The sequence below is a fragment of the Haliaeetus albicilla genome, chromosome W (genome assembly GCF_947461875.1).
Source record: "Haliaeetus albicilla chromosome W, bHalAlb1.1, whole genome shotgun sequence".
NCBI lineage: Eukaryota > Metazoa > Chordata > Aves > Accipitriformes > Accipitridae > Haliaeetus > Haliaeetus albicilla.
Genome location: NC_091515.1, coordinates 6072887 through 6089502, shown reverse-complemented (window position 1 = coordinate 6089502; position 16616 = coordinate 6072887). Strand labels below are relative to the sequence as shown.

Genomic DNA, 16616 nt, shown 5'->3' with positions numbered 1-16616 from the left:
AACTATTAAAAAAAACCCCAACCCCCCCAAAAACAAAGGCAGCTGATCACATAAATAAAAGAAAATTGGGGATTTAATCTAATTCCTAGTACAGAAGTTCCCACATCACAAAACCATTGCTGTTTTCACGCATTTTAGAACTTATTTTGTACGCACAATCCTGAAATTAATTGGATGAGTCACCTGTATCTGTAGAAATACGGCATTTGTGTAACACTGGCAAAAAAAAAAAAAGAAAGAAATCAATGGGGTAAGCATGCCTCCCCTAACCAGATCAGGCTGAGAAATACATTTCTTTAGACTCTAACAACCCTAAGACAACCTTTTCTTAATTCTTTCTCTTCCCGTCTTTTTTAATTTTTTAAGATTGAAGCCTGGAAATATATATCTAAATGTTTTCGAAACCTGTATATTAAAACTAAAAATACATTTGTTTTACAAAAATCTGGGGCTAACTATTTGACAATTCCTTCAGTTTTTTTAAGGTGGCAACCAATAAACTGGCAATCAGTCTGAGAAATAAATCTTTAAAAATGCACTCTAAGACAAAAAAAACAACTTGCAACAAGTTTTTTTTTTTAATTCCTCCTCATCTGAAATGCAACTTTCACAGGACAGGTAGCATGAAATTCACCTTGTATCTACGATACAGCAGTTCTATGGATAAACATGTAATTCCATTTACAAGGAATAACAGTAGATCATCTTCACCCTTAAATAAATCAACTTTAACTAGCATTAGGGAAAAAAAAAAACAACTAGAATAACATTTTCATTCAGCCAAGAAGATGAACATCAAGTTAGATTGTGGTGCAATCTGATCAGCATTTGAAGGATACCTAGGTAACAATTTTTCATTAGACAGCAGTTTTCTATTTTATTCAGTTGCACAGGCACCTCAATTTGTTTGTTCTTTTTGGGAGTCACTGTGCAACCCCTCAGTTAATTATTGCTGATGTTTTGCAGAATGTGCTGCAGTTAATTATTATTAGTGTAATTAGTTTGCTAAATATAAGCCAGCAATGCATGGTCGCAGGATTGAGAGGCTCTTTTGTGTATATTTTTTGTAACACTGAAAAATAGAGGTAAACAAAGGTCTAAGCTGCATCAGAGTAGGGACCAAGAGCATACTAGGTTCACTGTCCAGATGCAAATCTCTGAAGGTATTTGTGAGCAACACCTGTTTCAAAACCACTAAGATTCTTAGGGTTTCAACCCTACTGTCAGGCAACTTGAAGTAGGTTTGAACGGTATTGAGCTGACCCGAGATTTGTCATCAAACCAGAGAAGACCAAGTGTCAAAATCTTTTTTAAATTGAAATTTAACTATCATTAGAAAAGTGTAATTTCAGTATGGACTATAATCAAATGAGAGTCAGTAAAAAATTTATTTTATTTCAGTTTAATTTCCAGTTCTAGCCTAATTTCAGTCTGAACTTGCAACAGAGTGTATAGCTATACTTGATGTCAGACACAACCTACACAAAGTAATAAATTAGCATATTGCTCTGAAAACAAAAATAGTTCTACTTTCAGAAGCTTTAGATGGGATAACTCATTCTAGGGAATCTATAATTACAGCACAGAAATCAATTCCCAGGAAAATTTACATATAGCTTTGTATATTTTGATTAAACACCACTATTACCTGTTTGTTCCAAACTCTGGGTTTTGAGGTGGTGTTTTTTCCTCCTATAAAATAGTGACAGAGATTTTTTTTTTTCCTGGCACTGATTTTGAAATGCGAGGACCCTTTCGTAACAATTCTCAAACCATTTGCAGTTTACACATCGTTACTCTGAATGTGGTGGGTATCAGACTAGGATGTGCTGAGTTTATGTTCTATTACCAATTCTTGTGAAATTTCCACTACACTGAATAGCCCAAATAACAGGAGGTTGGCTGTCCTCCTGGATTGTCTGCCATCTTGGAGCACAGAATTGAAGAGAGAAGCCTGGCAACCCAAAGCAAACAGTCTATAAACACCACCGTCCAAGGAACATCCACTGTTGGTGTCTTCTTCCCCATTCCTCCCTGTCCACCCATACGATCATATTCTCAGCCCCTTGTAATGAGTATGAGAATCACAAGATCAAAATGCCCAGCAGACCTCTAGAAATGAACTATGTCCAGGGCAAAAAGAAATCTTCTAACATTTCAGCAGCTTGGTTCCTAAGGAAAATTATTTCCAAACCTTAATTACTTAATATTGAACAAAATGAGGAATGGAAAGGCTTTTATCCAAAAGAGCTTTCCCACTCAGCAACTTAATCCTGGGTGTTACTGCTTTTATCATGACTTAAAAAGCAAAGGAGGAGGGAGAAGAAGGGGAAAGAAGCCAGGATATTACCAATACATCATCCCATATATCACTTATCTGTCAAACTCTAAACTGGAATTTGAACTTTTTTTTTTTTTAATCTCTCATTCTACCCTTACCCTTTTTTATGGTTAAATTCATGATTTCCTGGACAGAGTGAATCTAGGTCATTAGGGGAAAGCAGAGCTCACCTTGGAGAATGAAAGCAGTCATTCAGGGCTTTTTCTGCTTTTAATCCAGTTTAAATTAATCCTGCCTATACAACAGTCAGAATGAATTCATGATTTATGGAACGACATAAATTTTTCCTTATCTCTATCAGAATTCTATCAGTTGGACTATGTCTCCAGATTCTACTGAAATATTTCATGCCCATTCCACATTTGAAGTTCATAGACAGTAAATGAGGAACAGCCCACCTCCTTTCTTCTAGACTTTTAATTCTCAGTTGCTGTTTTTCCCCTAGAAGTTTCACTTTTGTGAAAACAACAGGTTTTCATTAATCCCACTGAATGGCATAACCATCCACTTCATCCCATTTTTATTTCTCTAGACCACACAGACACCCAATTCTTCTTGAAAGTTATGTGGTCCTCAGCTTTGGAGATATATCATTACTTTGTGTAATCCACAGATTTGAAGGCTTTATTCTCAGGAAATCAACAGCTAACATTTTCTGAACAAGGAGATTTGAATAAACTTCATTTGTGCTTTAGAACTCCTATCTAACAGTAAATGGGAACTCTAAAATTTCCTCAATGTGTATATAAAATTTGGCTGTTATGATTCAGTTATACTGTGAATATGGTATAGTTTGTAATATCTTTTGTTTTGGTGAATAAGTCTTCAAAATGACATCGTTCTTACAATAATATGTTTGGGAAAAATTGCTGCCATCTTTTGGATGCACTAAGGAAAAAAAAAAAAAAGAAGTAGTAACATTTTACTGAAAGTTCCAGCTGACACATCCTGGATACCTGCTTTACTATGGAAAAGATAATTTGAAATTGCAAAAAGTTACTCTGAGATAACCAATATTTTCTTCTTTCCCATTTTATATAATGATCATAGCATAACATCTGTGCAAGAATTGTTTGCTTGGTTAAGCGACACTGATGGGAAATAGCTTTCACTGAAAGATGTGCCACTGAAGTTGAAGCCAAACATAACAAGAAAACAGAGATTATGAATACAGAGAGGAAACTATATACACTCCCAATATGTAATTTTTTGCATGTATACCTTGTCATTTGAATAGGAAATAAAACTTGTTTAATCCACACAATTATTACAGTTTAGTGTCACAGCTTATTTATCCTGAAATTTTTGTGGAATCTAGCCTGGGTATATTACATTATCCTTTCTGTTTGTTTGTTTTCTTCTTTTCTCTTTCTTTTGAATTTCCAGAAGATGTAATCAAATGCTTGTTGTGTGGCCAGCTCAATACACGGGCTTCTGAGACAAACACTGCACGTTCAGCAAAGTCTTTTTAGGAACAGAGAATGCTAGTGTCAGTGAGAATAAATCAAAGGTGATAATATCTGGGAAAAAGAAAACATTGTCCAGAGAAAATAATGACTCCTCTGAAGAGATACCATTGTCAGACACTAGCATATCTTGCCGGCACTGGACAGTGATATTAAAATATGCTGCAAATCTACTTTATCACCTGGAGCGAGACTCCGACATGCATTCGGTAACTGTCCGGACAGGAGAGGAGACTCACACCAGCCGAGCCATAACGACACTCAGCAAAAAAGTCAAAAGAAGACGTGGGAAAGAAACGAGTCACTGCAAGCATCCTCCACACTTTGCACTGTACAGCTGACTTTGCAGTTAGTTTCATTTCTGCCTGAGCACAAGGACCGGCAGGCCAACAAGTGACATCCACCCCAGCCACCAAACCATCACCCCTCAGCAAGTGTTAGAGTGACACGACCACTCGCTCTTAAACTGAAAGCAGCAAGCTGACCGCTCTCTCCTCATATACAATGGAGCCAAGGTTCGTTTTACAAAAATATCCAATTAAAAAGGCTTGTAACATTTCAGTCTGTAACAAATTAAGCTGACTCATTGCCCCAGTCACGAATTAGAGTCTTTTATCCAAGCCATGTGCAAGAGAAAGAGGAACGAAACCCCGCATTAAACAACATTCTTGTACTGTGAACTTTACACTCCCAATTCACCCCTTTTCCCCCAAAATGCTGTTGTTGAAACTTACCGCTTTTGCCAACTCCCCCCGCTCCTAGCATCACCACCTTGTACTCTCTGGAGCCTGCTGAGGAATTGCTGGAGGAGCTGATAATTTCATTTTCTAGCTCCATCTTGCACGAGGCAGAAGAAGGGAGCAAAAGGGAAGAAAAAGCAAGTGGCAGGTGCTTCCTCTGATCTTAAACAACTACAAAAGCCGTGTTAGGGGGGAAAAAAAAAAGGCAGAAAGGAAAGGTATAATGCAAGAGGTACGATTTATCAGCCTCACACTCGCTGCTGTGCCTGTGTTAGCTGGAGAAGGTCTCATAGCAACCACTTTAACAGCTTCCAATAAAAATCTCTCTCTACCCCCTCCCAGCTCTGTATCATTCTCTGTGTTTCTTTTCCTGGACAGAAGCAGTTTTGTGAGGCTCGAGAGCCCTGGTACCTCTGGGTGTTGCTGTGTCATTGGAATCAAATTGAGCAGAGCCTCCAGAAGAAGAAAATGGATCACATTTCTTAATTATGATGTTTGTTGTTCCATGTTGTGCTTCCTTGAATCTTAAACAATAATAAAACAGACCAGATAACCTCCTTGCCACCTTGGAGTTAAATATTCATCCTATGTTCATCAAGTTTGCTAGATTTACATTTAATCTATTAGAAGTGAAATAGCAACAACTTTTAAGAGTCTTCGTTCTTCATGAAGCTTACTGCCAAGCAGACAAGTTTTCTAAGGCTAGGTTTGCCCCCAGATCAATTCTCTTTTAGTTCAGTTTGCATCAAGTATTTGCAGAAATAAACCAGGTATTTTGAAAAAAAGATTTGTTATTTTTCTTTTTTTCCCCACACAGAATTTCAGAAGGAGATTGGGACTGAAAGGAGGGGGAAAGACCTATCCGTCCAGAAAATACCCATGTAAGGAAAGAAGAAAACCAAATTATTCTAAGTATTTCATACTAATAGCAAGTGATTTATCTAACCAACCTGGTCAGCCCAAATAAATAAGAATAAAGCAAAAAGTTTGTGAATGACATCCAGTGTGAAAATCTCCCATTAGAATTATTCAGAACAAAAGACTGCAGCTCTTCACTGATTTCTCATTATGTCCATAACAGGTCTAGTATATTTAAAAGAAGGTGATGAGTAATAAGATATTTGCCCAGCTTTAACTGTTACACAATATTTTTGAGGACCAAAAAGCATCTACTGCAAAAGGGGTGGAAAGCAAAAACTTGTTTTCCTTTGAAAAGTGTGGGCTTTCATGACAGTTGGAACTATTAAGGAGACAGGGAAATGGAAGCAGGAGAGGCAACTAGTGAAGTACCTTGGAAGTCAGACACCTTCATCTGTCCACTCCTCCAATTATTTCACAGAGAGTAAACATATGGCATTACACAGGAATACAGAATTAAAAGTTGAAAGGGAAAGAAAAACAAAACAAAAAATCATAGCCTGATGAAGGACATGATTTAAAGAAAATTAGGAAGGAAAGGAAAAGGTATAGAAGAGTGCATGTATGAAAGAGTTTAATGGACTAAGAACATACATTATTAAGGAGAGGAGATACACAGGTATGATAATTAGAATGGAGAAGGTGAACAGAACATGAATACTCATTTTCCCTGCCAATACAAAAATTAGGGAACATCAGATGAAACAGACAATAGCCAGGTTCAAAACCAAAGTACTTATAAGAGTCATGGCTGACTTAAGGAACTTCTTGCCACTTGATGTTTTGGGCAGTAGAAATGAACTTGTAATGAAAAAGAATTTAAATACAGAGTAATACAAAATCTATATAGTCACCACCTCTTGCTTAAGAAGTATTAAAGATTCACACCAACAGATCCTGGGAAAACACTGAAGAATCAAAGTATGATCGTTTGTTTTTAGCTACCCAGAAAAAGAGAGCAGAGGGAGAGCCACTGTGTTCCAAGAACTCCTCCAAGCTTCTGTTGTCCTACAGGATTTCTGTAACAACCACGCTGCGAGCAGCTTTGTACTGTCAGGGCTGGGTGGCTGTATTGATGCCTGGATGCAAACCTCAGAATTCAGAAGGATTTGGCCATCAGAGCATAAAATAGGACTTACAGGAAATTCTGAACATAATAACGTGATGTCTAAATATTGAACTTCAGCAGAAAGAGACAGGTAGGTCAGTAAATCCCTGTTGTGATTACAATTCCATTTTCATTAAAATCATTCTCAAGTGCTCAGTATTGACACATTAGATAAAACTAATAATGATACCAAAACCGCTGTTTAGAACAGCTGGGTTTTCCTGGTAATCTCCCATCAACACAGCAACCTCCTCCTCAGGAGCTTTTAACCCCATAGCTGGCAGGAACATTTGGCTGACATTAAAACATCAGGAAAGTGAGTGGCTGTGGGCATGACTCAAAAGACAAGCTAAGCAAAATATTCCAAAAAAATATTAATGAAAATTATGTAGTAGATAAGAATTAGTCAGATTTTTTTGCAGCTGTTGGTGTTTGCTAGAGAAAAGTGGCAAGTCATTTTTTTCCTTTGTTTAGAGCTGGAAAGTGGGAAAGGTATATAAGAAATGGAGGAGGCTACAAAAGGGAATTATGTTAGAGCAGAAAGCAGAGTTAAGACAGAACTAAATGGAAAGCCACTTCCTCATCTTTTAAGAAAATCTAGAAAAACAAAGACAGTGTTTTTATGTCTGAAAGAGTGGAATTAAATATTTTTATCTGTTGATTGAAGATTAACCATTCAAAATACCTGCTTTAAAGACAGGTCCATGTTTATTAAACTTCAACAGTTTAAAAAGTATTATTACATTATATAAACACTTGGACAAACATATCTTCCTAACTGTCACAGAGACTTGTCCAGAGCCTAAAACGGTAATACTGCATTCCCATTATAATGCAGGACTTGTTCTAATTAGTTTTCATCATAACTTCCTATTGACAAACAGCCTACTCTGCCATAATTTCATTCAATTCCACAGTGGAGGACAAGTATTTAGCTTCATTCCCATTTACGATAACATCAATTAGTCTTCCTTCTCCCACCTGAGCAGAAAAGTACAAGGTTTTGCTTTCAGTCTGCTACCAACAAAATTAATACTGAGATGATTTGAAATCACTCAACTTGAAACCCTTAATAATATAGGAAAAAAATCACCAGCATAAATGCTTTACAGACAACAGGAAGAAACAGTACAAAATACAACAACTGAATCTGAGATACTGGAGTTTTTACAATGAGTGACTCATTCCACAACAAATTCCAACCCTTTATTTTATCTCTTTGTTTCCCTGCTTTAAGGACACATTTACCATGACGTAAATTCATAGAAAAACTGTCCTCAGGCAAACAAGAGCAACTGCAAAGGTGGGAAAAAAGCCTGGGTTACTAGCCTATAATGAATCATTTGCTTAACAAATTCGGACTCTATTGCTGTTTACACATTGTTTATGACTATGCAGCAAATGTACTAATTTTTTTTCTCTTTTTTTATTTTTCTATTCAAACTCACTGCAAAATACAGCAATCAATTGAAACCATTCAGCATTCAAAATCTAGCAACAGAATTCATATTTTGTTAGTTAATATTGAAATAGCTGTATGCTTTGATCTTTAAGGATGCTTAGGTCTTAAGCAAAAGACAACATATGGATAGGTGTGTTAGAAGAGAAGTAGATGAGCTTTTTCTAGAGAAAATGCCATTAGAAAACATATTCCATTCATCCTACATCCCCCACTTGCTCTGGGGGTGTTGAATAAAATAATGAGATGTTAATACAACATGTAAATGTTCTGAAATTGTTTCCTAGAGCACTTTATGTTGAGGAGATTTTATCAATTAACCTGGATGAATATTCTTGTCATTAGGCAGGGAGCTCATGAGTTTAAAAACTTGAATAGCAAGCAAAATGCAAATCTTGACTGATTTGTGCTCCATTAAGTGATGGGTTAAAGGCATGTGAACCTTTTAATAATAAGCAAATATGCACAAGCCCACTGGGTCCATGCCATTATGGAAACACTGACCACTCTTGTGTCCCTCATGTTTACATATTAGGCACAGCTGAGAGAGGAAATGTAAAAAGCATCCTTCATAAAAAGGCATATAAGCCCACCTTGCTGAATTGCTGAAGTGCTGCTATGACAAGAAAGAGTGCTAATGCAGAAATCATTGCACAGCACTGGAGAACTGATTCAGTCTGCTCCTGAGAAAAAATGCATTTGGCACACTAGCTTAACTTGATCAATTCTGAGTAAAGCTAGCATAATAAAGTAATTGCTAGGCGACTTAAAAAAATTTTAAACTTAAATTTTACATTAACGGATTTAACATATTCATTCTTAAATATGCTGAGCACCTCTGAATCATATTTCTAAGGGACCTCCAGCACACTACAGAAGCAGCTCTGCATTTTTGGAATTCAGATTCCTACTACAAATACCCCGTGGTTCAATCACCCATCTGCCACAGGCACCCTGCCTTCCTTAGGTAATCCCCATCCTTTTTCTATTCGCTGAATTACTCATCTGTAGGATGACTCAGTGTGCCACACATAGTATACTTGATGAAACACTTGACAACCTCCCACCCTGAAGCTGGCTCCTCAGCTTTAGCTGTTAAGACATATGCCTTTTGTTTTGAAGTTCTTATTTCTGTCCCTAGTGCCAGACAACGTACTGTCCCCTGTCTCTGCTGCAATGCATTTTAATCTAAGCCTTATTAGTACGTCGAGAGGCAAAAGCACATGAAAGGAGAAAAGATGCGAGACTGACAATTAACAGAAAATGTGAAACAACTTCAGAGTCCATAGAGTAAAGAAGCATTGTGGTTTTGGTCATGTTGAAGAAGGGAGGTTGGTCACGAGCAACACCTTCCTTTTGATTATCCCGAGTCAAACAATGCAACTAATACTGTGCCTGCTGTACAAAGGTTTGAGAAATAGGGGCAGTTTATCACATTCTTGAGAACACTCAAATTGTGTTAACTTTAAAATTCTTTCAAGTGACTACTTTAACTTCTTATAGAACAGAAACGTTGAAGGTCATGTCCTAGACTATGTCAAAGGGAAAAGCTATTTTCTCTGGGTTTCCAATAAGGTTTCACAAATGATTTATGATCTCACTGTCAAGAAGTACTAATGATTGCAGGTCATTTATGGATTTCTGTTGAATTTTAATTACATTCATAGATAAGACTTTTATACTTTCAAATGCAACACTGATATTCAGAATGTGAAATCTTAAAGATCTCGAAGCCTTAACCGCACATAAACATGTTCACTGTGAGCATGAATATAGGTTTATTCTAAATTCATTCACCTTCCAGTGCTTTTGCTAGGAAGGAAAATTATAAGCACGAATATAATTTGAAATACTATAAAAATAGTATTAGAAGAGCTGTGAAGAGGTCATCTTTTTCATCCCTGCCCCACTCCACAAATTAAGTAAATTGAACAATATTTGCTTAACCTTACTTTAAAGTCTTCCAGAGCGAAATTACCCAGTTTCTCAAATGCTGAAATAAATTGCCTCACTATCCTATTAGAAATGTCTTTGAAACCCGAATGTCCTTTATTACACCATAAGATTATCACTTCTCATCTTACCTGCTACAGCTATTATGAGAAGGCATAGTGAACATACCAAACACACACTCAAATAGTTAGCTAGCAAATCAAATGAACATGGTAAATATAGAGAATGTTGTTCTTATCAGCCTTCCTGTCTTCTTTTTCTTTCATGCTTCCTCCTTTACACCAGAAAGGTAAATCTGTCAGTCCTCCTTCACAGGTCATTTATTAAGCTTTCATGCTTCTTGTGTTCCCAAAGACTCTCCACCACCTGTTTTGAAGCATGCTTCCCAAATCTGGCCGCACTATTGTTTCAAGACTTCACACGATATGGCTTTACACCTACTACCAGTGCATTTCAACCTTAGTATAACTACAATAAACACAGGCAATCAATATTAACAGATGTAATTTTTTTTTGTATTTTCTAACCTGTATTTGAATGCTCTCAGTGACAAATGACAATCTACTAGGATTGTGCCAGTTTCTGACTTTCAGCTTTTTGCTACTCTCTTCTGTTTCAAGTCATCCTTGTCATAGTGGTTTCTGGAAAAAGAAGATTCTTTCAATTTTGATTGTTACGAAAAAGAAGATTCTCTCATTTTGACAGTTACCTTGAAAGTGTTTATAGATGATGACATTGCCTGCATCCCAAAAGTTCTTGCCCTTGAAAACAGTTTCCTGAACTTCAAGCATGAGAATTATAACACTGAACCACGTCAAATAGTGTATCAGTAAAAAAAAAAAAAAGAAAGAAAGAAAGAAAGAAAAAAAAGCTGTCATCAGTCGTTCAGAAGCTTTCCACTTCGCTGTCCATACAGAGTAAACCTACAGAGACTAGCTTCAGCTTCATCAAGGACACACCAAAGAGGATAAACCTGAATTTTTCTGATCTAGACTTTCCTAGTATCAGGGATTACTTTCCATGTTGAGATAGTTTTATTCTCAAAGTCAATTTGTTTATTAGTAGTCTGTTGGTTGAACAGAAGTGAGTACTTTTGCAGTTCTTTAATCTGTTGCAATTAACAATAATCTTCTAAGTGCATAATTAAGCTCAACAACTGTACCAACAATAAGAAAAACAAAGTCAGTTCCTTTAAAATCATCAGTGAAAGGTTTCTTCAAGAAAATTCAGACTTTTGGTTAGCTAAATCTCCCACTGGATGTATTGTTTCCTATGTTCAATAGAGGAACACTTAGCAAGTTTAGAGTAATGGAGACTTGGACTCAGCTACCTAATGGGCTGAATAATGGATTACAAGAAATGACACAAAAATGAAAATATATATATACACTGTAGTTTTCAGAAGCAGTAATGCAAACTCTTCTTGGCTAAAAGTTTCTGCTGTCATTCTGTTCATACCTGTGCTTGAATTCTGAGGAACCTACCTATTTTGATAGCTTCCAATCTGTTTAAAGGGACCAGTTTCATATATAAAAATAGCACTGAAAACACTAGGAATCCTGCATGAAAGATATCACTGCATTTTATAAATCTGAGAAACTCTAGCATTTAAGCTCTACCAAATGGATTAGAAGCTAGATAAGTACGTAAATACATTTATTTGGAAAGTTCTTACAGAGCTGTGTTGTAAAAGATTACAAATATCCCACTTGTGACTTCCACTGCAATCGATTCAAGATCTGCTTCTGCCAAAGGCACTAGACACTGCGGTCTGTCACTAGTTAGTCTGTTAATCAGTTTAAAGATGCTATTCTTACAAAATATTGTAAGATCAATAGGCTTACATGTTAGGAAAAGAGCTAATCTAACCTCTGTATAGCATGAAAAGCAAAGCAGTGCAGTAATTTTATAATGTTGTTAATTAACCATGAGTGAAAAAAAATCCATCACTGTAGGCTTCACTGTACCGCTAACTGCTTAACTTTAAAAAGCTCAGCTTCAGCAATAAAAATTTCATTCAGAAAACTGGTGCAAAATCAGAACCCCAGTTCTTTGCACTGGAAATGCTTAATATCCCTTACTGGAGTCAAATTTGTTAAAGAATCATCTGAGACAATATTGCATATTAGATTAATCCTCTACTTCCATGCTTTAATGTCAGTTTTTATATCAGGTGTGGTTTTCATTGTTCTATAAAGAAAAGATAACTCTTTGCAATCTGGACGAAGAAGGATAAAGACATGAGATGGCTCTGAACATTAAAATACTGAACTGATTTGAGGGGTTAAATTCACCAAGTGATGACTTTCTTGCAGCTATCAGCAGCATACCGAGATCACCAAAAGTAGACTCTTTAGATACCCACAAACAGAGATCCTTCTGTCTGCTCAGCAAACACAATATTTCAATTAAGCATTCACTGGTATTCCTATAAAACTAGTAAAAATATAGCCTGAAAGGAGGGGAATAAAAAGCTCAAACTAGCCCTGCTTCAGTGGCATGTCATCATCACCAAAGCTCTGGGAAATGACAAAGAAAAGCCTAAATCTGTTATTTGTGACTACATTATTAAAAAAAAAAAAAAAAGAGAGAGATAAAACAGTAAAGAGTGGTTAGCTAGATAAAATCTTTCATATTTCCATGAAGTGCTTTCAACAATGACTGCATAATCAAGTATTTTCTTCTCTTAGGAAGACAAAAATTTCTCTTGACAAGAAAAACATATTTTTCAAATTCTGCATTGAGGATCATCTCAAAAGGCCACAGTTAATAAACCCTGTAGATGGGACTTCAAGGGTTTAAGGAAAGCTGAATCCCCTTACGTTTGTCTTTCTTCAACTTAGAAAGCTCCCAAATGGGCCAAGTCCTGTGAAGTTTAAGTTAGCTAAACCAGTTACTGAAACCATATCATAAACAAGTCTCCAGGTAGGCACGCTGCTGACACAAGCTAATTTTACATTCAAATTAAGTCCCACTATTTCTCTGTATTTAGCAAAGTTAATTTAGGTTTCTTTTCCAGAAGTACCCAGTCTGACTCTAAACAGTCTGGAACTTCACAGAAGCTATTAACACTTTTAGCTAGAGGTATCTCGAAATACAATCACTTTAAGAAAGAAAAAAAATCTTTGTGATAGTGCTTTCCTTGATTCATCTTTAAACAGTGATGGAGAAGTGTCTCATGGCTAGGCCCATACCCAAATTCTTTAAGCAATGGAGCTCAGAGTTTTGAGATTAAGAGCCTTATCTCTGTCCAAAATAAATATATCTTATGTATTAATTTTGATGACAGGTGAAATTAATATGCTAACAAATAAATCCGCCTCCCATATACCACCCTATTATGTCCACAAATCTCTACTAAGACATTTTTCTTCGGATGTTTTTGAAATTTGGAATCAAAGGTATACATATATATATATATATATACAAACTCATACATACTAACACATATATGGACAATGTAACTTAACCAGAGTATTTTAAAATGAGACTTAAAAAGCTACCCCACATTATTTCCAAGCATGCATTCAACTGATGTGAAGTTTTACCATTTTCTTACTGGCTATGTTGTTCCAGGGCTGCAAGAGAGGAGAATGATATTATTGAGCAGCCATTTAATTTGCTGCCTGTAAGAACAAAGTAGCAAAAACAAAGGTCCTGCCTGATTTTCTCATGAAAAAAACTTGAACAGGAGCCACATCTGGTCAGGTCTCAAGTCCCAGATACTTTTTCCTTTCATAAGAACAGGTTCAGAGTTCTGACACAAAAGCCCTGAGGATCAGAACACCTGTGTTAGACTTGCATTAAGAAAGAAACAGAATTTTGTATGTGCCCATGAGACAGTTTTTGGTACTTTTTGCTGTCTGTGGATACTAATGTGCCTGGAACACATATGCACAGTTATTCATGAAGAGGGCTAGACCGCAAAATTTATTCTTAGTTTTGCTGTAGCTGTTTGCTGTAGAGGGACCTTGACAATATAACAAAAGGAAAAGGCTGAGACAATAATGGATCTTTAATGGGAAGGAGTACACAAATACCATGTTAGACAGAGGCCAACAAAGAGATCAAAGGAATTTATGTTCTTCCTCTTAACTATAGACCATAAAGGATTCTTGAACACTGGCAACCAGCCAAGCCCCTGATACACATCAGATGAAAAGCAGCTCTTCCAGGACCTTGAGTGGATTTCAGGAATCCTTTATTAGCTGAGTACCATCTTGGGGCAACCCTTGTAATATCCTCATTTTACAAATACTGAGTAGGCTAGTTTGTGTTGCAGTTCTATTTCGTATGCATATCCTTCAGTCTTTGGGACAAGAAGTTTACAAAATCTAATTTGAAAATCAAACCCTAATTCTTACTTAGGCTATTTTTCAAGGTATCCTTTACTTCCATGTGCTTTTAATTAGAATTTCAGATCTCTTTCAAATCAGTCCAAACATCTTTTTTCCTACAGGAAGACCTTTCAGCTCCTCAAGTTTGCATTTTCATTCACACTTAAATGAATTTAAAGACTTGCACATTCTAATGGTACTGGAATGAACTACCTTCTCCCTCCTACCATACCTGGAAAGTGTTGTAACATGCCTTCCATTTTTCTGTGAGTTCCTCAAAAGCATACTGATACTTTCTTTTTCCTTGAGCTACAACTATTTTTATAATCGCATTGCTTAAGGTTTTAGTAAAGCATATACATCTCAATAACAGTACAGTAACTCACGCTTCCATCTAAAGGCCCACTATTATATCAGTATTGCCAAAAAATCTCTCTCAGCATCTTAACCACGAGATGAGCAGCAGACTGTGACTTTGATATGACTGTTGCCTGTCAACTGTCAATATTCTCTACAGCATTTAAGCCCCTCATGCTCCAGGAAGATTATGAGATACATTGGCTTTAATAGGAGAATCCGTAAAATTATGTAAATTTAAAATGGAAGGTTTACTTCTCTCTCTCTTTTTTTTTTTTTTTTAAACACAGAAGTGGAAAAGGCAACTTCTTTCATGACACATCACTCTGATTATCCCGAAAACAGATTATCCTCTACCCTAAAGAGAACATTCTCACATTCTTTATTAAATCAGCTTCTCTTTTAAGATAAAGACCACAGCTATGTCTTACTTTTTTTTAAATAAAGGAATAGATGTTCTGCTCTTTTAGAAGGCAGTCTAGTTCCAAGTTTGCCTGAAGTAAATGGTGTCTAGATTTATCATGCACCTCATTAAATACAGTTAAATTCTTCCATGAATTAAGTGATATTTCTTTGTGAAATACTGACTCGGAAAAATGTTACGAGTTAGCAAAAAAAGAAATAGAAAGGGAAAGCAAAATACCATGGGAAGGATTCATTGACTGTAAAGATGGATTTGAGATACTGTAAATACACTTACAGGTAAGTAAGAAAGATATTATTCCTTTGCAGTTACGGTAATTGCTACATAACTAGTGACATAGCTTAGTAATTCCTTAATTATCTTCGACATTTTTTTCATTTGGTTATTAGTAACATAAATGTATTTGATTGTGTAGAAAGCATCACTGACAACAGCTGCATTACATAAACACACTAATGTGTCAAAATAAGTTTGATTACAATTTTTATATTGTATTCATCTCCACTCACAGTAATGCAGAAGCATCACTAAAATTTTCTCAACACAACCTTTTTATTTTGCAAAACAGAACCACCACAATTTTGGTCTTATTTTTTAACAATCTTCCCTCTCCCAGTTTTTTCATGTTTCTCAATGATTTCTAAAAAAAAGAGAAGAGTTCTCTGAGCCATTTCTCTAGATTCTGTAGCTACCTTCACTGGATCTTTGTCTAACACTACTACTGCAGCATGTCACTTACAACTGTTGAATGCTGAATGTTCACCTTTCCAGCTATTTTCTTCTATTTGTGCTCAATGTCAGCTTTCATTGCTATGAAAAAATGACAGGATTATCTCATTTAAGTCTTCATATAAATCCTATTCATACAAACAGGTGCTACCCCACTTTATTCTAAATAAAGGAAGTTTTAATGGCCAAGCTTGCATACGTACGGAGTCAAGAAAGCCCTCCGGAGAAAGTTCCTTTCCTGAGCCCTCAGAATCCCGAAGAAACATTCCCAAAGCAAATCTGGAATACTGAATTTGGCAGCCTGCATTTCTTTTTCTTCTCATGTATATGTAATAGTGATTCATCTGGCAGGTATGGGCCATGAACCATGCTAAAGAATCTTCCAATTGCAGCAGAAATGCACTATAATGAGTCCCATAAAAATCACTAAGTCTGACATTGGAAGGACATTGGGAATATTAAAATTGAGATTCAGGTGCCTGGAGAGCATGGGTACGCATTACCATACATTTCCCTAAGCCTGTACACTATTCTTGTCCTGCTGCAATTTGCACAGTATAGCAATTAATTGTGGATTATCTTTATAGGATAACGGTGAGTTTAATCAGTCAAATTTAATTGACAGCCCACTGGAACCTAAGGAGATTTGATTTTCTACAGTTCTGAATCTTTGGAAACCTCAAATTAAAGGCAGACAATTAAGACCGATACTGTCAAAGACTGTCCAATTAATCACAATTTGTTTACCAATGCACTTTACAAGATGGTGATTGCCTCACATCCT

The 16616-nt window shown here is 36.2% G+C and overlaps 1 protein-coding gene across 1 annotated transcript in view; it reads right to left on the bottom strand.

Annotated features, from left to right (window-relative positions):
• Positions 1-4894, bottom strand: part of RIT2 (Ras like without CAAX 2) — a 177169-nt gene extending 172275 nt beyond the window's left edge. The window contains exon 1 of the mRNA XM_069775069.1: positions 4542-4894. Coding sequence (XP_069631170.1) covers positions 4542-4644 — 103 coding nt within the window. The 5' untranslated portion in view covers positions 4645-4894. The remainder of the gene's footprint in view (positions 1-4541) is intronic.
• Positions 4895-16616: the final 11722 nt, after the last annotated feature.